The sequence below is a fragment of the Salvelinus fontinalis genome, unplaced genomic scaffold, assembly GCF_029448725.1.
Source record: "Salvelinus fontinalis isolate EN_2023a unplaced genomic scaffold, ASM2944872v1 scaffold_0090, whole genome shotgun sequence".
NCBI lineage: Eukaryota > Metazoa > Chordata > Actinopteri > Salmoniformes > Salmonidae > Salvelinus > Salvelinus fontinalis.
Window position 1 is genome coordinate 258224 of NW_026600299.1, and position 24653 is coordinate 282876.

Genomic DNA, 24653 nt, shown 5'->3' on the forward strand with positions numbered 1-24653 from the left:
ATAGACATTCTCTCAGGACATTCTATTGACATTCTCTCAGGACATTCTATAGACATTCTCTCAGGACATTCTATAGACATTCTCAGGACATTCTATAGACATTCTCGGGACATTCTATAGACATTCTGGGGACATTCTATAGACATTATCTCAGGACATTCTATAGACATTCTCTCAGGACATTCTATTGACATTCTCTCAGAACATTCTATAGACATTCTCTCAGGACATTCTATAGACATTCTCAGGACATTCTATAGACATTCTCGGGACATTCTCAGGACATTCTATAGACATTCTCTCAGGACATTCTATAGACATTCTCTCAGGACATTCTCTCTGGACATTCTATAGACATTCTTTAGACATTCTCTCAGGACATTCTATAGACATTCTCTCAGGACATTCTATAGACATTCTCTCAGGACATTCTATAGACATTCTCTCAGGACATTCTATAGACATTCTCTCAGGACATTCTATAGACGTTCTCAGGACATTCTATAGACATTCTCTCAGGACATTCTATAGACATTCTCTCAGGACATTCTCAGGACATTCTATAGACGTTCTCAGGACATTCTATAGACATTCTCTCCGAACATTCTATAGACATTCTCTCAGGACATTCTATAGACATTCTCTCAGGACATTCTATAGACATTCTCTCAGGACATTCTATAGACATTCTCGGGACATTTTATAGACATTCTCTCAGGACATTCTCTCAGGACATTCTCGGGACATTCTATAGACATTCTCTCAGGACGTTCTATAGCCATTCTCTCAGGATATTATATAGGCAAAACAACTGTGACACATAATATATAGATGAGTAGATACATTACTTTCAAAAAAGATCATTTTTTGAATTGATAATCCTTTCAAACTAAATATCTCTATTTCTCGCTCCTCCTTACTCTTTCTCTCTCTCTCTCTCAGGGTTGTTGTGTGAGGAAGAGGAGGATGTGTGTTCTCCTGGTAGAAACCCCTGTCAGCAACACTCTACCTGCAGCAGCACCACTACAGGCCCCAGGTGACTACACACAGACACAGACGCACACACACACACACACACACTGGTACACATGTTCATGTTCTACGTGTGTGTGTCCAGGTGTGTGTGTGCCCCAGGCTTCGTGGGGGGTGACTGCAGTGTGAACTATGATGAGTGTGAGGATCAGGACTGTCAGAATGGAGCGGTGTGTGTGGACCAGGTAGATGGATACACCTGCACCTGCCCTCAGGGGTACAGGTAAGACACACACACACACACACACACACACAGGTGTAAATGTGGAAACTATTAGTGCCCTAGATGTGTCATACTAAGTGGGTCTCTTCTTGTCTCAGTGCTGTCGTTCATAAGAGGTGGGTTCATTAAGGGTTCAGTTTCAGGGCCAACATGTTAACAATTTCAGTTGAACAATTTGAATGAACATTCCTAAATGTTACATTAGCACATTTTTGTATGGATTACTGTGGCTTTTTAGCGGCTTTTTAAGTGCAAATGATTTCTATTCTTACTACATGAAATAGAAACACACACGTGCACAGCACACTACCTTCTCAGACTGAAACACACACGTTCACAGCACACTACCTTCTCAGACTGGAACACAAACCTGCACAGCACACTACCTTCTCAGACTGGAACACACACCTGCACAGCACACTACCTTCTCAGACTGGAACACACACGTGCACAGCACACTACCTTCTCAGACTGGAACACACACCTGCACAGCACACTACCTTCTCAGACTGGAACACACACGTGCACAGCACACTACCTTCTCAGACTGGATCACACACGTTCACAGCACACTACCTTCTCAGACTGGAACACACACCTGCACAGCACACTACCTTCTCAGACTGGAACACACACGTGCACAGCACAGTACCTTCTCAGACTGGATCACACACGTTCACAGCACACTACCTTCTCAGACTGGAACACACACGTTCACAGCACACTACCTTCTCAGACTGGAACACACACGTTCACAGCATACTACCTTCTCAGACTGGAACACACACGTTGACAGCACACTACCTTCTCAGACTGGAACACACACGTTCACAGCACACTACCTTCTCAGACTGGAACACACACGTGCACAGCATACTACTCAGACTGGAACACAGAACAAATGGAATGTGTTAGCTTATGTTTGCAGACTATTTCCCTTGTGGAACACACCTCAGGACTCAAGATGTCTGCATGTTTGCTTGTTGTGATGAGTAGTAATTCTCCCCTCTTCCACCCCCTAGTGGTGAGTTGTGTGAGGTGCCCCCTCCTCCTCCATCTCCCTGTGAGCGGGCTCGCTGTCAAAACAGCGCCCCCTGTGTGGACAGAGGCGGTACTGCGCTGTGCCAGTGCCTGCCGGGGTTCGAGGGTGTGCGTTGTGAGAAGCTGGTCAGTGTGAACTTCGTGAATAGAGATTCTTACCTACAGCTGTCTGACCTGAAGAACTGGCCTCAGGCTAACATCACACTGCAGGTAATCACACACACACACACACACTAGGGTGACCACATTTAAAATACCCAAATGCAGGACAACGGGATGATTTTGCGGGACAGTGTAGCCTAGACATTAATACCCCCCCCCACCACCACACACACACACACATCTCCCTCCTGCTGCACTGAGCGAGCTAACTGAAGCTCACGTAAGTCTACTCTTTTGCCTCGTGCAAGTGTTGGTGATAAAAGAGAGGCCACTTTTTTAATGCAAATCTGGGAATATTTGGCCAAGGGAATATTTCTGGTTGGTCTCGGGGAAGAGTTAGGACGGGAGGCTTTTCAGCAGGTTTGAGTGAAGTAGCAGCACAGATGTTGACTGAGAAACTAATGAGCATGGAGAGCCTCACACGTTTGATGAAATGAATGACCTCATATCTTTCAGTCTAATACGGTTATTTTCATACTGTTGTAGCTCTTCATTAAACGCACACCTTTTGTAAGTAGTTAACTGTCCTCTCCAAGTTTATCTAGAATTTAGCCCGACAGGATTTGACAAATGTGATTGGTTGATGATATAACATTGGCCTTGGTCTCGTCTTGCACTTCGCAGAATATAAGATCTCAACAATGATTGGAGAAGTGTTTAACATCACCAGCACCACGTCCTTATCATATAGTCTCTTGTCCTTATCATGTAGTCTCTTGTCCTTATCATGTAGTCTCTTGTCCTTATCATATAGTCTCTTGTCCTTATCATGTAGTCTCTTGTCCTTATCATGTAGTCTCTTGTCCTTATCATGTAGTCTCTTGTCCTTATCATATAGTCTCTTGTCCTTATCATATAGTCTCTTGTCCTTATCATATAGTCTCTTGTCCTTATCATGTAGTCTCTTGTCCTTATCATGTAGTCTCTTGTCCTTATCATATAGTCTCTTGTCCTTATCATATAGTCTCTTGTCCTTATCATATAGTCTCTTGTCCTTATCATATAGTCTCTTGTCCTTATCATGTAGTCTCTTGTCCTTATCATGTAGTCTCTTGTCCTTATCATGTAGTCTCTTGTCCTTATCATGTAGTCTCTTGTTCTTATCATATAGTCTCTTGTCCTTATCATGTAGTCTCTTGTCCTTATCATGTAGTCTCTTGTCCTTATCATGTAGTCTCTTGTCCTTATCATATAGTCTCTTGTCCTTATCATGTAGTCTCTTGTCCTTATCATGTAGTCTCTTGTCCTTATCATATAGTCTCTTGTCCTTATCATATAGTCTCTTGTCCTTATCATATAGTCTCTTGTCCTTATCATATAGTCTCTTGTCCTTATCATGTAGTCTATTGTCCTTATCATGTAGTCTCTTGTCCTTATCATGTAGTCTATTGTCCTTATCATGTAGTCTCTTGTCCTTATCATGTAGTCTCTTGTCCTTATCATGTAGTCTATTGTCCTTATCATGTAGTCTCTTGTCCTTATCATGTAGTCTCTTGTCCTTATCATGTAGTCTCTTGTCCTTATCATGTAGTCTCTTGTCCTTATCATGTAGTCTCTTGTCCTTATCATGTAGTTTCTTGTCCTTATCATGTAGTCTCTTGTCCTTATCATGTAGTCTCTTGTTCTTATCATATAGTCTCTTGTCCTTATCATATAGTCTCTTGTCCTTATCATATAGTCTCTTGTCCTTATCATGTAGTCTCTTGTCCTTATCATGTAGTCTCTTGTCCTTATCATGTAGTCTCTTGTCCTTATCATATAGTCTCTTGTCCTTATCATATAGTCTCTTGTCCTTATCATGTAGTCTCTTGTCCTTATCATGTAGTCTCTTGTCCTTATCATGTAGTCTCTTGTCCTTATCATGTAGTCTCTTGTCCTTATCATGTAGTCTCTTGTCATATGCGGGACTGTCCCGCACAATCCAGGACATGTAATCACCCCAATGCACATGCACGCACACACCCACACACACGCTGTACACACACAGAGGAAAACACACACACACTTATAAACATACACACACACACTTATAAACATACACACACACACAGAGGAAAACACACACAGAGGAAAACACACACACACACACATGCCCACACAGATATAGATACAGGCACACACACACAGAGGAAAACACACGTGTATACACACACACACATTCTGACCTGTGTGTGTTCCCCAGGTGTCGACAGCAGAGGATAACGGTATCCTGCTGTATAATGGAGACAACAAGCCAATGGCTGTGGAGCTCCATGAGGGACATGTTCGAGTCAGCTACGACCCTGGTAGTCAGCCTGGACACACTATCTACAGGTACACACACTATCTACAGGTACACACACTATCTACAGGTACACACACTATCTACAGGTACACACACTATCTACAGGTACACACACTATCTACAGGTACACACACTATCTACAGGTACACACATTATCTACAGGTACACACACTATCTACAGGTTATATATACACTACCGTTCAAAAGTTTGGGGTCACTTAGACATTTCCTTGTTTTTGAAAGAAAAGCAAATTTTTTGTCTATTAAAAAAACATCAAATTGAATAGAAATACAGTGTAGACATTGTTAATGTTGTAAATGACTCTTGTAGCTGGAAACGGCTGAGGCCCATTATCAGCAACCATCACTCCTGTGTTTCAATGACACGTTGTGTTAGCTAATCCAAGTTTATCATTTTAAAAGGCTAATTGATCATTAGAAAACCCTTTTGCAATTATGTTAGTACATCTGAAAACTGTTGTGCTGATTAAAGAAGCAATAAAAATGGCCTTATTTAGACTAGTTTAGTATCTCGGAGGATCAGCATTTGTGGGTTCGATTACAGGCTCAAAATGTTCAGAGACAAAAAACTTTCTTCTGAAACTCATCAGTATATTCTTGTTCTGAGAAATTAAGGCTATTCCATGTGAGAAGTTCCCAAGAAACTGAAGATCTCGTACAACGCTGTGGACCACTCCCTTCACAGAACAGGGCAAAGAATAGAAAGCGGAGTGGGAGGCCCCGGTGCACAACTGAGCAAGATGACAAGTACATTAGTGTCTAATTTGAGAAACAGACGCCTCACAAGTCCTCAACTGGCAGCTTCATTAAATAGTACCTTCAAAACATCAGTCTCAATGTCAACAGTGAAGAGGCGACTCCGAGTTGCAAAGAAAAAGAAAAAGACATTTCTCAGACTGGCCAATAAAAATGTAAAATTAAGATGGGCAAAAGAACACAGACACTGGACTGGAAAAAAGTGTTATTGACAGACGGATCTAAGTTTGAGGTGTTCGGATCACAAAGAAGAACATTCGTGAGATGCAGAAAAAATGAAAAGATGCTGGAGGAGTGCTTGATGCCGTCTGTCAAGCATGGTGGAGGCAATGTGATGGTCTGGGGATGGTTTGGTGGTGGTAAAGTGGGAGATTCTTTGACGAAAGCAAAGTTTGAAGGACACAATTATTATTTCAATTAAAAATCATTATTTATAACCTTGTCAACATCTTGACTATATTTCCAATTCATTTTGCAACTGATTTCATGTATATTTTCATGGAAAACAAGGACATTTCTAAGTGACCCAAACTTTTGAACGGTAGTGTGTGTACACACACACACACAGACACCTTTTACATGTTATATACACACACACACACAAACACACACACACACACACACACACACACACAAACGTCATTTACATTCTATTCACAAACCCTGACTTTCAGAAAATAATAAAATATCACCGGCACCTAACCTCTGACCTCTAACCTCTGGTGTTGCCGTAGCGCTGAGACGGTGAACGACGGTCGTTTCCATACGGTAGAGCTGGTGACCTTTGACAGGATGGTGAACCTGTCTGTGGACGGGGGTGCGCCCACCACTCTGGACAGTCTGGGAGGGGTCCCACCTCTGTCTGGAGAGGCACCGCTATACGTGGGGGGTAAGACACACACGACCTCAGCTGAGAGCTAGGTTCATATATCCTTTCTCCCTCTCTCACTCTCCCTCTCTCACTCTCCCTCTCTCACTCCCTCTCCCTCTCTCCCTCTCTCTCTCTCCAGGTATGCCAGAGAAGATGTCCTACTCCTCTCTGAGTCTCTTCCAGCCCCTCAACTCCTCCAGTTTCCACGGCTGCATCAGGAATCTGTACATCAACCACGAGCTGCAGGACTTCACCCAGACCACTATGAAGGTATGGTGGGAGACGGGGAGGAACATTCTGGTAACTTACCCAAAATTCCCAGGTTTTACAGAAATCCCAGTTGGAATATTCCCAGAAACCTAGGTGTGAGAAGTTGGAGAAATATTTATTTTAGTATTTTATTTCTGAAGCTAAAGACACATTTTCACACTGCGTCGATAATAACGTTTTTTTCCAATTCAAATTGTTTGATGTGCTGAAGCCGGGGGTGGTGCCAGGATGCCAGCCCTGCAGGAAACTGTTCTGCCTCCATGGAGTGTGCCAACCGGATGGTGCCCAGGGACCCCTCTGCCACTGCCAGCCTGACTGGGGTGGGCTACACTGCGATCAGCCAATCGGAGGAGGCCTTGTTGGGGGAGATGTTGCCCCGGCAACCACGGCTAACCCATGCCAGGGGAATAAGTAAGTGTGACTGGGGATGGGAGACTGGAGAGTGAGCGGTAAAGGGTTGTAGTCTGTTGTGGTTTATAGTGGGTCTATGTGGCTTGTTGTTATCTTGTGTTTTATCATGTTGATTTATTTTGGGGGTAAATCATTAAGTGTATGGTTTAATTGATTGTGTTGTCCGAGTCCCAGCTTTTGTATTTTCCCCACTGTATTTTTCTTATAGCATCTTTCTTTTCCTCTCCCTCCATCTCTCCCTCCATCTCTCCCTCTCCTTCCATCTCTCCCTCCCTTTCTCCCTCTCCCTCCATTTCTCCCTCTCCCTCCCTTCCCCCTCTCCCTCCTTTTCTCCCTCTCCCTCTCCCTCTATTTCTCCTTGCCCCTCTCCCTCCATTTCTCCTTCCCCCTCTCCCTCCATTTCTCCCTCTCCCTCCTTTTCTCCCTCTCCCTCCATTTCTCCTTGCCCCTCTCCCTCCATTTCTCCTTCCCCCTCTCCCTCCATTTCTCCCTCTCCCTCCTTTTCTCCCTCTCCCTCCATTTCTCCTTGCCCCTCTCCCTCCATTTCTCCTTGCCCCTCTCCCTCTCCCTCCATTTCTTCCTCTCCCTCTCCCTCTATTTCTCCCTCTCCCGCCACTTCTCCCTCCCCCTCTCCCTCCACTTCTCCCTCCCCTCTCCCTCCATTTCTCCCTCATTTCTCCCTCCCCCTCTCCCTCCATTTCTCCCTCCCCCTCTCCCTCCATTTCTCCCTCCCCCTCTCCCTCCATTTCTCCCTCCCCCTCTCCCTCGATTTCTTCCCTCTCCCTCCCTTCCCCCTCTCCCTCCCTTTCTCCCTCTCCCTCCCTTTCTCCCTCCCCTCTCCCTCCATTTCTCCTTCCCCCTCTCCCTCCATTTCTCCTTCCCCCTCTCCCTCCATTTCTCCCTCTCCCTCCTTTTCTCCCTCTCCCTCTCCCTCCATTTCTCCTTGCCCCTCTCCCTCCATTTCTCCCTCTCCCTCCATTTCTCCCTCTTCCTCCATTTCTCCCTCCCTCCATTTCTCTCTCTCCCTCCATTTCTCCCTCTCCCTCCACTTCTCCCTCTCCCTCCACTTCTCCCTCCCCCTCTCCATCCATTTCTCCCTCCCCCTCTCCCTCCATTTCTCCCTCCCCCTCTCCCTTTATTTCTCCCTCCCCTCTCCCTCCATTTCTCCCTCCCCTCTCCCTCCATTTCTTCCTCCCCCTCTCCCTTCATTTCTCCCTCCATTTCTCCTTCCCCATCTCCCTCCATTTCTCCCTCCATTTCTCCCTCCCCCTCTCCCTCCATTTCTCCCTCCCCCTCTCCCTCCATTTCTCCCTCCCCCTCTCCCTTCATTTCTCCCTCCCCCTATTTCTTCCTCCATTTCTCCCTCCCCATCTCCCTTAATTTCTCCCTCCCCATCTCCCTTAATTTCTCCCTCCATTTCTCCCTCCCCCTCCACTTCTCCCTCTCCCTCCATTTCTCCCTCTCCCTCCATTTCTTCCTTCATTTCTCCCTCCCCCTTTCCCTCCATTTCTCCCTCTCCCTCCATTTCTCCCTCTCCCTCCATTTCTCCCTCCATTTCTCCCTCCCCCTCTCCCTCCATTTCTCCCTCCCCCTCTCCCTCCATTTCTCCCTCCGCCTCTCCCTCCATCTCGCCCTCATCTCTCCGTCCATTTCTACCTTTCCCTCCACTTCTCCCTCTGCATCCATTTCTTCCTCTCCCTCTCCCTCCATTTCTTCCTCTCCCTCCATTTCTTCCTCTCCCTCTCCCTCCATTTCTCCCTCTCCCTCCATTTCTCCCTCTCCCTCCATTTCTTCCTCTCCCTCTCCCTCCATTTCTCCCTCTCCCTCCATTTCTCCCTCTCCCTCCATTTCTCCCTCTCCCTCTCCCTCCATTTCTTCCTCTCCCTCTCCCTCCATTTCTTCCCCTCCCTCTCCCTCCATTTCTCCCTCCATCTCACCCTCATCTCTCCGTCCATTTCTACCTTTCCCTCTATTTCTTCCTCTCCCTCTCCCTCCATTTCTTCCTCCCCCTCTCCCTCCATTTCTCCCAGGTGTGTGAGGGGTGTGTGTGTGGTTCAGGATGTTCAGTCATACAGGTGTGAGTGTGAGGAGGGCTGGCGCGCCACCCTGTGCAATCAACAGGGGGAGCTAACAGCACCAGCAGTGCCAGAAGGACCAGCCAAGCCGTGTTCAGTGCTGCTCTGCCAACATGGCCACTGTCAGCTGACTGAGGGAGGAGCGACCTACTGTCTCTGTGACACGGGATACACCGGGGACACATGTGACACAGGTAAGGATGGAGGGAGAGGATAGGAGGAGGGGGGACAGGTACGAGAGAGAGAACACCTGTGACACAGGTTATGACAGAGGGGGAGAGGTGTGGAGGGAGGATGGAGTGTGTGTTTGACAGGGAGAGACATTGGAATACTCGGTCGCCTCACGCCATTGTTGAGTGTTCTCAAGACGTTTAGTGGTGCCTTGTTTCGTCTTGGAAATACGATGCCATTGCTACATTAGGCAAACAATTAGTAGGAATCAACTTTGCCATCATTATTATGCCGTAAAATTTACTTTAGACAAATGTCATTAGATAGCAAAGTTCATAAAAAAGGTTTAGCAATGCTAACTTTAGCTAGGAAAAATGTCCTTCACTCTTAGCTAGCTAGCATTAGACTACATTTAACGTCAATCAGACGACATCACAATGATGACAAACAAATGAACTTTAGACATGTTGATAAGCTCCAACTGAGAATGTATTGAGAAGAAAGTTGTCGGACAGCAGTCCTCTAGAGAACATTCAAACAATATTGTGACGATACATGAATAACCCCTACTGTGTTTGATGATGTCACACTACTCAGCCTCTTTAACCTCTGCCCTCTCACCTCTAACCTCTAGTTGAGTCAGCGTGCCGCGGCGAGGCAGTGCGTGACTTCCACCGGGTGACGCGCGGCCACGCCGACTGCCAGACGACGCGGCCCTTCTCCTGGGTGGAGTGTTGGGGGGGCTGCCAGGGGGGCAGGGCGGCGGCCGGGGGTGCGTGCTGCGCCCCACTGAGGGTACGACGCCGGCGCTACACCTTCGAGTGCAACGACGGAAGTTCCTTCACACAGGACGTAGAGAAAGCAGTGGAGTGCGGCTGCAAGGAGTGTGTGTAGTCGTTGAGGTACTACACACGTACTACACACGTGGGCAGCGCAGTCAGCTGAAGAGGAGTTACTGAACACACTGTAGGAAAGTATATATATATATAAAACATGGACATTGTCTGTGTGTTGCGGACAACAGTGTTTGTAATATAGGACAGTTCTTCCCTGGCAAGGACGGCCAACCAACACCAAACCAACCAACCTCATCTTCGTCATCTTCATCTATATCAGCAACTACCTAAAGAAAGTCAACTGTGGTCTCACATTAGTCATGTTATATTGAAAGGTCATTCTTTGGATTTATACTGTATTGTACACCCCTTTATCCATGTGCTCAAATCATTGTAAATGGAGGAACCTGTGTGATGCATGGCAGCCATGTTGGCAACAGGAAACCGTTGAGACACTTCTCTAGTTTCTTCCTGTGAAATGAGAAACTGCTGCTCTTTTTTGCTAGTTTACCATTTAATCTGTGTATCTTTTCACTGGGCTGCAATGCCAGTTCGCCCTCTAGTGGCCGGTCTTATAACGAGGGTGTTTGAAAGTTCAGATGGGGGAAGGGGGTGCGTTTTAGAGAGCAGCTGAGGCCCTGTGGCCTACTTTAAAGAGGTGGGGGCCTTTTGGAGTCTATGTCCCAGCTTGATTTTAGCCAGAAACGTCCTTAATATTGGTCATGGTAATTGGTTATAATTGTATCATTGAGTAAAACCCGCCTCCCATCTCTCTGGTCCAATCAGTCTCCTTCTACCACGTCTGCAGTATTACGAAACTCAACACAAATGTAGCTTTGATAATATTTGAGTTATATTGTTGTAAAACTAAAACAGAAATGTGCATAACATTTGTTTAACATTTAGATTGTTTTTATAACTTAGTGTTATGTAGCCTAATGTAGCTCTTTGATTGTGATACAAAATGGTAAATACTTAACAGATTGTAATATATATCATTGCATTTGGAGATAGTATTTTTATATGTTTGAATCCTGGCAGGGGAGAAGACTACACAGACGTTGTATTGGGTCTGTAGACTGAAGCAACATCTTGCTGTTCTTCTATACTGCCTGATCTAAAGCTGCCAAAACCAGACAACCTATTGTCAGTCTAATACACAGTGTCGTCACGGAGACGTTAAATGACTATGATGTTATTGTTCTTATTACATGTTGTCTACCTACTTGGTGAATATAATATCATCAATGATTTGCTTCAGATTGTGTGTAGTGATGTTTTATTTATTTCAATAAAAGACATGATTTTCTCTCTTCCACCTTGAACGTGTTGTCAGTTCTCTCTGTGGCCTTTGACCTGGATGTGTGTGACCTTTAACCTGAACGTGTCAGTACAGTGTTTGGTCCAGGGGAGAGAAGAGGTCAGCTAGGTGAGCTATGATAGATCTTAGTTAATCACCCCTGAAAAGAGAGAGAGTGATGGAGAAAGAGGGAGAATAACTGAGTGGAGGACAACAGAAGCAAATGAAAGGAGGAGTGGGGGAGATGGAGGACAGGATAGAAAGAGGGAAAGGAGAGGGGATGAGAGAAAGCCAGAAGAGGAGAGAGAGAGAGCAGCCTTGTTCCCTGGCAGTGTCTCATGGAGAGGAGAGAGAGAGCAGCCTTGTTCCCTGGCAGTGTCTCATGGAGAGGAGAGAGAGAGCAGCCTTGTTCCCTGGCAGTGTCTCATGGAGAGGAGAGAGAGAGCAGCCTTGTTACCTGGCAGTGTCTCGGGGAGAGGAGAGAGAGCAGCCTTGTTCCCTGGCAGTGTCTCATGGAGAGGAGAGAGAGAGCAGCCTTGTTACCTGGCAGTGTCTCATGGAGAGGAGAGAGAGAGCAGCCTTGTTCCCTGGCAGTGTCTCGTGGAGAGGAGAGAGAGAGCAGCCTTGTTCCCTGGCAGTGTCTCTGAGAGAGGAGAGAGAGAGCAGCCTTGTTCCCTGGCAGTGTCTCATGGAGAGGAGAGAGAGAGCAGCCTTGTTCCCTGGCAGTGTCTCGTGGAGAGGAGAGAGAGAGCAGCCTTGTTCCCTGGCAGTGTCTCGGAGAGAGGAGAGAGAGAGCAGCCTTGTTCCCTGGCAGTGTCTCATGGAGAGGAGAGAGAGAGCAGCCTTGTTCCCTGGCAGTGTCTCGTGGAGAGGAGAGAGAGAGCAGCCTTGTTCCCTGGCAGTGTCTCTGAGAGAGGAGAGAGAGAGCAGCCTTGTTCCCTGGCAGTGTCTCATGGAGAGGAGAGAGAGAGCAGCCTTGTTCCCTGGCAGTGTCTCATGGAGAGGAGAGAGAGAGCAGCCTTGTTCCCTGGCAGTGTCTCGGGGAGAGGAGAGAGAGAGCAGCCTTGTTCCCTGGCAGTGTCTCGTGGAGAGGAGAGAGAGAGCAGGCTTGTTCCCTGGCAGTGTCTCGGGGAGAGGAGAGAGAGAGCAGCCTTGTTCCCTGGCAGTGTCTCGTGGAGAGGAGAGAGAGAGCAGCCTTGTTCCCTGGCAGTGTCTCAGGGAGAGGAGAGAGAGAGCAGCCTTGTTCCCTGGCAGTGTCTCGTGGAGAGGAGAGAGAGAGCAGCCTTGTTCCCTGGCAGTGTCTCGGGGAGAGGAAGGAGAGAGAGAGCAGCCTTGTTCCCTGGCAGTGTCTCGGGGAGAGGAAGGAGAGAGAGAGCAGCCTTGTTCCCTGGCAGTGTGACGTGGAGAGGAGAGAGAGCAGCCTTGTTCCCTGGCAGTGTCTCGGGGAGAGGAGAGAGAGAGCAGCCTTGTTCCCTGGCAGTGTGACGTGGAGAGGAGAGAGAGCAGCCTTGTTCCCTGGCAGTGTCTCGGGGAGAGGAGAGAGAGAGCAGCCTTGTTCCCTGGCAGTGTCTCGGGGAGAGGAGAGAGAGAGCAGCCTTGTTCCCTGGCAGTGTCTCGTGGAGAGGAGAGAGAGAGCAGCCTTGTTCCCTGGCAGTGTCTCATGGAGAGGAGAGAGAGAGCAGCCTTGTTCCCTGGCAGTGTCTCGGGGAGAGGAGAGAGAGAGCAGCCTTGTTCCCTGGCAGTGTCTCGGGGAGAGGAGAGAGAGAGCAGCCTTGTTCCCTGGCAGTGTCTCGGGGAGAGGAAGGAGAGAGAGCAGCCTTGTTCCCTGGCAGTGTCTCGGGGAGAGGAAGGAGAGAGAGAGCAGCCTTGTTCCCTGGCAGTGTCTCGGGGAGAGGAAGGAGAGAGCAGCCTTGTTCCCTGGCAGTCTCATGGAGAGGAGAGAGAGAGCAGCCTTGTTCCCTGGCAGTGTCTCGGAGAGAGGAGAGAGAGAGCAGCCTTGTTCCCTGGCAGTGTCTCATGGAGAGGAGAGAGAGAGCAGCCTTGTTCCCTGGCAGTGTCTCGGGGAGAGGAAGGAGAGAGAGCAGCCTTGTTCCCTGGCAGTGTGACGTGGAGAGGAAGGAGAGAGAGAGCAGCCTTGTTCCCTGGCAGTGTCTCGGGGAGAGGAGAGAGAGAGCAGCCTTGTTCCCTGGCAGTGTCTCGGGGAGAGGAAGGAGAGAGAGCAGCCTTGTTCCCTGGCAGTGTCTCATGGAGAGGAGAGAGAGAGCAGCCTTGTTCCCTGGCAGTGTCTCGGGGAGAGGAAGGAGAGAGAGAGCAGCCTTGTTCCCTGGCAGTGTGACGTGGAGAGGAGAGAGAGCAGCCTTGTTCCCTGGCAGTGTCTCATGGAGAGGAGAGAGAGAGCAGCCTTGTTCCCTGGCAGTGTTTCAGGGAGAGGAAGGAGAGAGAGCAGCCTTGTTCCCTGGCAGTGTCTCGGGGAGAGGAGAGAGAGAGAGCAGCCTTGTTCCCTGGCAGTGTCTCATGGAGAGGAGAGAGAGAGCAGCCTTGTTCCCTGGCAGTCTCATGGAGAGGAGAGAGAGAGCAGCCTTGTTCCCTGGCAGTGTCCCGGAGAGAGGAGAGAGAGAGCAGCCTTGTTCCCTGGCAGTGTCTCATGGAGAGGAGAGAGAGAGCAGCCTTGTTCCCTGGCAGTGTCTCAGGGAGAGGAGAGAGAGAGCAGCCTTGTTCCCTGGCAGTGTCTCGGGGAGAGGAAGGAGAGAGAGAGCAGCCTTGTTCCCTGGCAGTGTCTCGGGGAGAGGAGAGAGAGAGCAGCCTTGTTCCCTGGCAGTGTCTCGGGGAGAGGAGAGAGAGAGCAGCCTTGTTCCCTGGCAGTGTCTCGGGGAGAGGAAGGAGAGAGCAGCCTTGTTCCCTGGCAGTGTCTCATGGAGAGGAGAGAGAGAGCAGCCTTGTTCCCTGGCAGTGTCTCGGAGAGAGGAGAGAGAGAGCAGCCTTGTTACTTGGCAGTGTCTCATGGAGAGGAGAGAGAGAGCAGCCTTGTTCCCTGGCAGTGTCTCAGGGAGAGGAGAGAGAGAGCAGCCTTGTTCCCTGGCAGTGTCTCGGGGAGAGGAAGGAGAGAGAGAGCAGCCTTGTTCCCTGGCAGTGTCTCGGGGAGAGGAGAGAGAGAGCAGCCTTGTTCCCTGGCTGTGTCTCGTGGAGAGGAGAGAGAGAGCAGCCTTGTTCCCTGGCTGTGTCTCGGGGAGAGGAGAGAGAGAGCAGCCTTGTTCCCTGGCTGTGTCTCGTGGGGCCGTAGGGTAAAACCATCCCAAACCCCAGAGTTCAGGCTGTTTAATGAAACTGTGATTTATATGGAACCTGAACCATAAACCATAATATATCCCCCTCTGTGTGATTGGTTCAGCCAGTCCCCTACCACCCCCTGTGAAAGCTCGGAGACACACACACACACACACACACACGCACGCACGCACGCACGCACGCACGCACGCACACACAAAAAAAAAAGCATATGAACACAGGCACACACACGAACGTGTACACACACACCCTCCCCCTCGCCCCTTCACCAGCATCTGTACCCCCTTCCCCCTCTCTTTAAAGAGAGATCAAACCATACTACCACCACCCCCAATACCAATAAAGCCCACTGACTACCATATTCAGAGAGGAAAAATCCACACACAAAACAGAAAATAGTCTCTCCCTGAAAACAGGTTTTAATATCCAGTCCGCTCTATAGTCTTATTTGCTGCTTCCAGCCTGTTGTGGTGTGGTGGGCCTGGCTACTGTCACAGCAAAAACACACATTTCCCTGCATCCAGTGTACAATGGACCCGTAGAGACTGTGTGTGTGTTAACTATACAGCATAGAGAAGTTGTTACCCACTTAGACAAAAGGGTTCCAAGGAGAACCCTTAGGAGAACCCTTTGAAGAATCCTTTTGGGTTTCTGTGGAAAGGGTTCTCCTATATGGGAAGAGCCAAAGAACCCGTATAGGTTCTAGATACAGCCTTTTGTTTCTGAGTGTTGATACCGTAGCACTGGATGGCAGTATATCACCACACTTCCCTGATGAACTACCAGAGTATAGTGAACTAGAGTACACAATGAAAAATACCAAACTCATATCGTTTTAACTAAGCATAGTCTATCTTGATCTAGGAGCTCTGTAGTATATAAACATATATTGCATTACTTATGTAGTCATACAGCCACGGGTATCTTAAATATGGGCCCAAAGGGCTCTGGTCAACAGTAGTGCCCTATATAGGGAATAGGGTGCCATTTGGGATTCAGCCTTAATCTTTATTTTCATCTAAGACCTTTGTAGATATTTGCATTTATAATGTATTACTAACATATTAAGACAGACAACAGTATATTTTGTGTGGTTATTCGAAAAAGGGGAAAATGGTGATTGGAGATTTTGTCTTAGCGTTGGATTTTAATCATGAAATATGTATTTATGCTACTTTCCAAATGTATCCATTATAAATGCACACAGACATGATTCTATCATATATAATTAACAATAATTATACAAATAAGTATTACAATTATAACAATAAATAGAACAAATCCAGTGTACGAATGTACTACGATCCACAGATATTTTCATGACAACAGAAGACTCATTTAACATACTATACCTGATAATCCTCTGGTATCCATAGTTACCAGCACAGGGCAGCTGGAAATGGCTGGGAGAAAACGTTGCAAAAGGTCCAATAAAACACACACATTTTGATGATCAAATATCAAACTGTCAGCATATTGAACAATGTTAATGATGTGTGAGTCTGAAATAACTCCTCTCTTCCTTGTCTGTCTCTATCCCTCGCTCTCTCCATTCCCTCATCTACTCTGACTCTGGTCTTCTCTTTCCTTGTCTATATCTGTCCCTCGCTCTCTTCATTCCTTCATCTAGTCTGACTCTGGTCCTCTCTTTCCTTGTCTATCTCTATCCCTCGCTCTCTTCATTCCTTCATCTAGTCTGACTCTGGTCCTCTCTTTCCTTGTCTGTCTCTATCCATCGCTCTCTTCATTCCTTCATCTAGTCTGACTCTGGTCTTCTCTTTCCTTGTCTGTCTCTATCCATCGCTCTCTTCATTCCTTCATCTAGTCTGACTCTGGTCCTCTCTTTCCTTGTCTATCTCTGTCCATCGCTCTCTTCATTCCTTCATCTAGTCTGACTCTGGTCTTCTCTTTCCTTGTCTATATCTGTCCCTCGCTCTCTTCATCCTTCATCTAGTCTGACTCTGGTCTTCTCTTTCCTTGTCTATATCTGTCCCTCGCTCTCTTCATTCCTTCATCTAGTCTGACTCTGGTCCTCTCTTTCCTTGTCTATATCTATCCCTCGCTCTCTTCATTCCTTCATCTAGTCTGACTCTGGTCCTCTCTTTCCTTGTCTATCTCTGTCCATCGCTCTCTTCATTCCTTCATCTAGTCTGACTCTGGTCCTCTCTTTCCTTGTCTGTCTCTATCCATCGCTCTCTTCATTCCTTCCTCTAGTCTGACTCTGGTCTTCTCTTTCCTTGTCTATCTCTATCCATCGCTCTCTTCATTCCTTCAGCTAGTCTGACTCTGGTCCTCTCTTCCCTTGTCTATCTCTGTCCCTCGCTCTCTTCATTTCTTCATCTAGTCTGACTCTGATCCTCTCGTCCTTCATCTAGTCTGACTCTCGTCCTTCATCTAGTCCGACTCTCGTCCTTCATCTAGTCCGACTCTCGTCCTTCATCTAGTCCGACTCTCGTCCTTCATCTAGTCCGACTCTCGTCCTTCATCTAGTCCGACTCTCGTCCTTCATCTAGTCCGACTCTCGTCCTTCATCTAGTCCGACTCTCGTCCTTCATCTAGTCCGACTCTCGTCCTTCATCTAGTCCGACTCTCGTCCTTCATCTAGTCCTTCATCTAGTCCGACTCTCGTCCTTCATCTAGTCCGACTCTCGTCCTTCATCTAGTCCGACTCTCGTCCTTCATCTAGTCCGACTCTCGTCCTTCATCTAGTCTGACTCTGGTCCTCTCATCCTTCATCTAGTCCGACTCTCGTCCTTCATCTAGTCCGACTCTCGTCCTTCATCTAGTCCGACTCTCGTCCTTCATCTAGTCTGACTCTGGTCCTCTCGTCCTTCATCTAGTCCGACTCTCGTCCTTCATCTAGTCCGACTCTCGTCCTTCATCTAGTCCGACTCTCGTCCTTCATCTAGTCCGACTCTCGTCCTTCATCTAGTCCGACTCTCGTCCTTCATCTAGTCCGACTCTCGTCCTTCATCTAGTCTGACTCTGGTCCTCTCATCCTTCATCTAGTCCGACTCTCGTCCTTCATCTAGTACGACTCTCGTCCTTCATCTAGTCCTTCATCTAGTCCGACTCTCGTCCTTCATCTAGTCCTTCATCTAGTCTGACTCTGGTCCTCTCATCCTTCATCTAGTCTGACTCTGGTTCTCTCATCCATGGGCTGACTGCAGTAGGCCTCTCCCCTTTCCTTCTCTCTCTTCTTCCCCTCTTATCTTTCTCTACTCCTCTCCCATTCTCCACTCTGCAGCTCTACACAGAGCAGATGTCCTTTTATTGATATGATCTTGGTTAGTGCTCTCCTGGTGGCCATCATCAGCCTGCCTGCACTGCCCTTCCACATATACACACACACAGCTGCCCTCTGCCTGCATTGCTCTGCCACACACAGGCCCCAAAGGCTATTTACAGTAGGTGATTTGAGAGAGCGGGAAGGAGAGAACAGTTAAAGGAGACAACAGGAGGGATAAATTGGGATGTAGGACAAAGGTGTAGAGAGAGATGGAGAGAGAGGGAGATGGAGAGAGGGAGATGGAGAGAGAGAGAGTGAGATAGAGAGGGAGGGAGAGAGAGAGAGAGGGAGATGGAAAGAGAGAGGGAGAGAGGGAGATGAAGAGAGAAAAAGTGCCAGAGGCAATCTGAATATTTCAGTCATGTGCCATGGGTTAAAGTTATGCTCCAGAACTTTGTTAGAATTTCAGCCAATAGTTTTGAAACGGGTCCCTGTTTTTAGTGTACTACATCATCCATTTCATATGATTTGTTTCATACGTCTGACTTTATACTTTATAGGCTTTAGTTAACAGACTGAGCTTCCGCATCTGTGATCGATCAACTGGTGTTATTGTAATATATTTGAGGTTTTTAAAGTATGGCTGGAATTCTCCTAGTAACACAACCAGATGATGGAAAATACTGAGAGGGTTTAGGGTCATAGTTCAGGGGTCAAACAGACTAATATCTCCACGTTATCTTTTCTGATGTAGAAGATTATTTCCCAGAGACGGTTGATTCCTGGGTGTTGTGTACCGCGCTGAACAGGAGTCTGTGTTGTGAGTGGTGAGATCTAGCCGGTGTGTGTGTGTGTGTGTGTGTGTGTGTGTGTGTGTGTGTGTGTGTGTGTGTGTGTGTGTGTGTGTGTGTGTGTGTGTGCGCGCTAATTGAAAACGCTATCATCGGTCATTAATCTGTAATGCGGTGCCACCGCTGGGTGCGACGCTCAGAGATCGCCGCGGGGAGGGACACTGATTATGGTATTGACATTTCCGACGCCACCAAGCAAACTGTAATGGTGAAGGAGTGGAGAGATAGAGGTGGAGAAAGTGTGTATGAGAGGAGAGAGAGATAGAGGTGGAGAAAGTGTGTATGAGAGGAGAGAGATAGAGGTGGAGAAAGTGTGTATGAGAGAAGATAGAGGTGGAGAAAGTGTGTATGAGAGAAGAGAGAGATAGAGGTGGAGAAAGTGTGTATGAGAGAAGAGAGAGATAGAGGTGGAGAAAGTGTGTATGAGAGAAGAGAGATAGAGGTGGAGAAAGTGTGTATGAGAGAAGAGAGATAGAGGTGGAGAAAGTGTGTATGAGAGGAGAGAGAGATAGATGTGGAGAAAGTGTGTATGAGAGGAGAGAGAGATAGATGTGGAGAAAGTGTGTATGAGAGGAGAGAGAGATAGATGTGGAGAAAGTGTGTATGAGAGAAGAGAGATAGAGGTGGAGAAAGTGTGTATGAGAGAAGAGAGAGATAGAGGTGGAGAAAGTGTGTATGAGAGGAGAGAGATCGATGTGGAGAAAGTGTGTATGAGAGGAGAAAGAGCGAAAAGAAAGAGACAATGAGAGATGGAGTACGAGAGGGAACGAGAGAAATGGGGAGCAAAAGAAACTGTTAAGACAGAGAAAATAGAGACTGACCGTTGCCAAGTGAAAGCTTTGTGACGCGTTGTGGTCTTTAACCCTGTGTGTACGTGTTAATATTCTCCCCATTCTGCCACTCAGACAAGTGCATAGATCACATCACATTTTGTCACATGCGCTGAAAACAACAAGTGTAGACCTTACCGTGAAATGCTTACTTACAAGCCCTTAAATAACAATGCAGTTTTAAGAAAATAAGACTTAAGAAAATATTTACAAAAGTTTTAAAAAGTAACACAATAAAATAACAGTAGCAAGGCTATGTACTTGTACAGGGGGCACTGGTACCGAGTCAATGTACAGCTTAGTCGAGGTAATATATATATTTCTTTGGTTGGGGTAAAGTGACTATGCATAGATAATAAACAGTGAGTAGCAGCTGTGTAAAAACAATGTGTGTGGGGGGGGGGGGGGGGGGGGGCACACAATGCAAATAGTCCGGGTGGCCATTTGATTAATTTTACAGCAGTCTTATGGCTTGGGGGTAGAAGCTGTTAAGGAGCCTTTTGGACCTAGACTTGGTGCTCGGTACCGCTTTCCGTGCAGTAGCAGAGAGAACAGTCTATGACTTGGGTGACTGGAGTCGTTGACTATTTTTTGGGCCTTCGGTGAGTGCTATTACCATCAAGTAGGTGGACGGATGTAATCCCATGACACTGAATTAGAAGGTTGAGTGATGAATCCCAGTCATGTACACTGTTTAATTTTTTTACCCTATCCCAAACCTTAACCCTTGTCGTAACCAATAGAATGAGGTCCTGAAATGAATGTTTTAACTCTATCCCAAACCTTAACCCTCACCGTAACCAGTAGAATGAGGTCCTGAAATTAATGTTTTAACTCTATCCCAGACCTTAACCCTTACCTTAACCAGTAGAATGAGGTCCTGAAATTAATGTTTTAACTCTATCCCAGACCTTAACCCTTACCTTAACCAGTAGAATGAGGTCCTGAAATGAATGTTTTAACTCTATCCCAGACCTTAACCCTTACCTTAACCAGTAGAATGAGGTCCTGAAATGAATGTTTTAACTCTATCCCAGACCTTAACCCTCACCTTAACCAGTAGAATGAGGTCCTGAAATTAATGTTTTAACTCTATCCCAGACCTTAACCCTTACCGTAACCAGTAGAATGAGGTCCTGAAATTAATGTTTTAACTCTATCCCAGACCTTAACCCTTACCGTAACCAGTAGAATGAGGTCCTGAAATTAATGTTTTAACTCTATCCCAAACCTTAACAATTACCTTAACCAGTAGAATGAGGGCCTGAAATGAATGTTTTAACTCTATCCCAGACCTTAACCATTTAGAATGAGGTCCTGAATTTAACCCTTAACTTCTAAATGTGACGTTTGGAGAAATAGAACGATACAGAGCAGCAGGAGAAAAACACTTTGAAATGACATTTGGAGAAGGTGGATGAATGTCTAATTCTGCAGTCAGACTGGGTGAGCTTGTTGGCTTATCAATCCATCACACACACACACACACACACACACACACACACACACACACACACACACACACACACACACACACACACACACACACACACACAAGACGGAAAGTCCTTTTGGAGCTTTAGGCACAACGAGAGGAATAAATATTTCATACGAGGATGACCTATTTCCTATGCCCTGAAAAGCTGTCTGTTCTCTGTTTCTATTTCTCCCACTCTCTAATGCTGAGGCCTCTTTCCCCAGGCCCTGTAAAAAACAGAGAGAAGAAGAGAGGGAGAAGGAGGGATGGAGAGGTTAAGAGAGATGAAGTGTGTTGAACAGAGAGAAGAAGAGAGGGAGGAGGAGGGATGGAGAGGTTAAGAGAGATGAGTGTGTTGAACAGAGAGAAGAAGAGAGGGAGGAGGAGGGATGGAGAGGTTAAGAGAGATGAGTGTGTTGAACAGAGAGAAGAGAGGGAGGAGGAGGGATGGAGAGGTTAAGAGAGATGAGTGTGTGGATCAGAGAGAAGAAGAGAGGGAGGAGGAGGGATGGAGAGGTTAAGAGAGATGAGTGTGTTGAACAGAGAGAAGAAGAGAGGGAGGAGGAGGGATGGAGAGGTTAAGAGAGATGAGTGTGTGGATCAGAGAGGTTGAGATGGAGAAATAGTTTGTGTGAGATGGACAGAGCAAAAGAGAGAGAGAGAAAAGCTCATTGCTTTAACAGTAGAGTTAGCTCATCATCATGCCCTCTCTGCAATGTATCAAACCCTGCAGAGGGACAACAGGACAGGAGATGAAGAGCCACATACACCCCATGTACACGGTGGACGCTTCCAAGAATGTTACAGATATAGGGGAAAGACAGACAGAGAGAGAGAGACATGAAAGGCATTGAGCAGAGAACAAAGATGACTAAAATAGAATAGAAAATGTAAGCGTTTTTTTTTTTACTGTGAAAGAATTCAACAGACAGGACGAACAAATTAAAGATGAAAATCGGAAAGAATAGAGGAAGAGATGAATAAATACAGAGAGTGACAGAGAGTAGATTAGAAGTACTAAATCAGAGGATGACTGACGTGTAAGGGGGAGGGAGGCCTGTGAGAACAGCAGGTTTATTTACTTCCTGTTAGTATTCTTGGAGGGCGGTACTTAACCCTCGCTGACCAACGCTCTATCTGCAATTAACACACATTACACCATACACACACACTACAGACATACACATACCCTGTACAATACTGTACAGTACTAAACACATGTGAAAATACTGTTTATACAGTAATATTGCCCTAAAATAGCCTACCCACACGGACTCACACACACACACACACACTACTAAAACTGCCCTGAACAACACAAAACTGATCAACATATTGAAAGGAGGACAATCAGATCATTATTTTCACAACAAAATTTATTAGAAGAATAGTGGTTTTGAAAAGAAGCTCTAGCATCATACCACCTTACAGAACGGTACAGCTGAAATGTGTTGCCAAATTGGCATTTATTACAAATTTCAATAATAACATAACCAGTAAAATATTATGTTTTTACACACATGCACAAAGATGGATCTAATCAGCCCGAAGTTCAATGCAAAATTTAAAAAATAACAGACCACAGGTTTTTTTTTTTATCACATTAGGAGACAGATTTTTTATTATTTCATTAGCCCATTTAGTAAAATCTGATTTTGCATTAAAAAAAAAATGGGGAAAACAAAAACAAAGTGTATTCAATCAACCAATCATTCAATCAACAAGTCAAACATAATTCATGTGATCCTCTTTTAAGTGTTCAATTAAAACGGACATCAATCAATCATACAAGCCTAGAATAAAAACTCCAACTCACACAGTACAAAAACATTGTTGGATAAATGTACATAAACAAAAACTACAGTGAGAGAAAAATATTTAAATTATACAATGTTCTGCCCAAACTGTAAACAGTAGTAGATATTGAAAAAAATGAGGTCCATTTCAGTTTGTATGGAGAAAGAGAGAGAAAGGCTTCCGGGTGTGAGGTACGGGTTGGACTCACAGAACCGAGTATAAAAACGAGCTATGAGGAACCCTTCTATAACAGGGGGCGAGACATTGCTTTCCGCAACAACAGCGCCCCCTATCTACTCCATCTGGATAGCATGAGGTATATCAACAAACCCAGAAATCTCTCTCGGAAATACAGAGGAAACACCAGGCCCTGAATAGAGGGCATCAGTTCGCCTGTTAGAAAGCCGAGTTAAGTTAGCAAAGCCTTAGCTGGGAAAAGTCACCAAGTAAGTAAGTAGAAGTATTTCATTCATTAAGAATAAACCAGTCTCGGATCATACCTGCAGTAGGGCTATCTAGAGAAGTCAGACACCCAGCGTTTGAAAACCTTTTTAAGAACACCGACCAAACTGATATCTCCATCGCAGGCATCACAAACCAGCACCAGACCACACCAGCACCAACGCCAGCACCACACCAAGCATTACGAATATATAAAGAAGGATTGACAAGTTCAAACGCAAAATATGAAGAATTAGCAACCAAAGTCAGAAGGTTATTTTGAAAACGTATCGCCAGGTAGGTACGCAACAAAAGATGTACGTAGGCTTACCAGAATAGCAGAATATTTGCTGAAGTCCCACACAACAGCAGGCCAGTCAGTCATCCATCATCAACCACTCAGCAGCACTTTGAACAAAACAAGCACAAAAAGCTGCAAACAAAACAAGTCAACTGATATATACATTTTCCATTTTTGTCGCAAAACTTCAAAGGAACTGCGAATAAAATGACTTTTCAGTTGACTGGCTGGCTGTGATAATAGTTTCTACCCCAACTTGATGACTGTGGTTTTAGAAGTTGCAGAGGTGCCTTTTGTTTAGGTCAGACGGTTCTGTGAGGTGATCTGTTGATGTTCTGAGAAGATGACAGCGCTAACGCTGACGTTTGATTGGCAGGTGAGCCAGAAGGCAGTACTCACACGGTTGTGTTCAGAGGTGTTGTGTTTGTAAGAGAGGAATAGAAGGTTACACTTCTAGTGAGGTGGCAGTCAAAGTGCCATGTCAGCTTATAAAGGTACAGTAGCTTGTCATAAGCATCTAGGACCTGTTATGTCATCCTTATGACAGTGTTATGTAGCCTTAAGGCAGTGTTAAGTAGCCACTATGTGGTCCCCAGTATATAAGCCACAGAGTCTGAGGCACGGTGCGTAGAGAGGGCAGTTTACGTGCTTTGAGGACCCTCTCCACCTGAGCTGAGAAGTAGACAGACATTCATTAGATTTGGGATCTTAATCTACATTTTATAAAATATAATAAAATAAAAAAAAATTGAGGGACCAAGGGAGAAAACAAAAGACAAAATAAAATTAAAGTAACTTTTCAGGACATTTGACATTTTCTTTTTACAGTGAATAATAATACAAAAGTAATATAAAAAAATATGAAATAATCATAATAACTAAAAATAACTATAGATCACTGCTAGGCCTCAGAATCTAGAGAAAGTACCTGAATAGAGTGAGAGCAGTGCTATCTTAATTCCCTGAGGGTGTCTGGGTAACGTAGTGTC

The 24653-nt window shown here is 46.1% G+C and overlaps 1 protein-coding gene across 1 annotated transcript in view; it reads left to right on the plus strand.

Annotated features, from left to right (window-relative positions):
• The window catches only part of LOC129843035 (slit homolog 1 protein-like), a 133360-nt gene extending 121882 nt beyond the window's left edge, over positions 1-11478 (plus strand). The window contains exons 30-38 of the mRNA XM_055911763.1: positions 943-1036; positions 1118-1255; positions 2278-2506; positions 4641-4771; positions 6254-6408; positions 6530-6660; positions 6872-7071; positions 9102-9340; positions 9952-11478. Of these exons, the coding sequence (XP_055767738.1) occupies positions 943-1036; positions 1118-1255; positions 2278-2506; positions 4641-4771; positions 6254-6408; positions 6530-6660; positions 6872-7071; positions 9102-9340; positions 9952-10211 (1577 nt within the window). The 3' untranslated portion in view covers positions 10212-11478. The remainder of the gene's footprint in view (positions 1-942; positions 1037-1117; positions 1256-2277; positions 2507-4640; positions 4772-6253; positions 6409-6529; positions 6661-6871; positions 7072-9101; positions 9341-9951) is intronic.
• The last annotated feature ends 13175 nt before the right edge of the window (positions 11479-24653 follow it).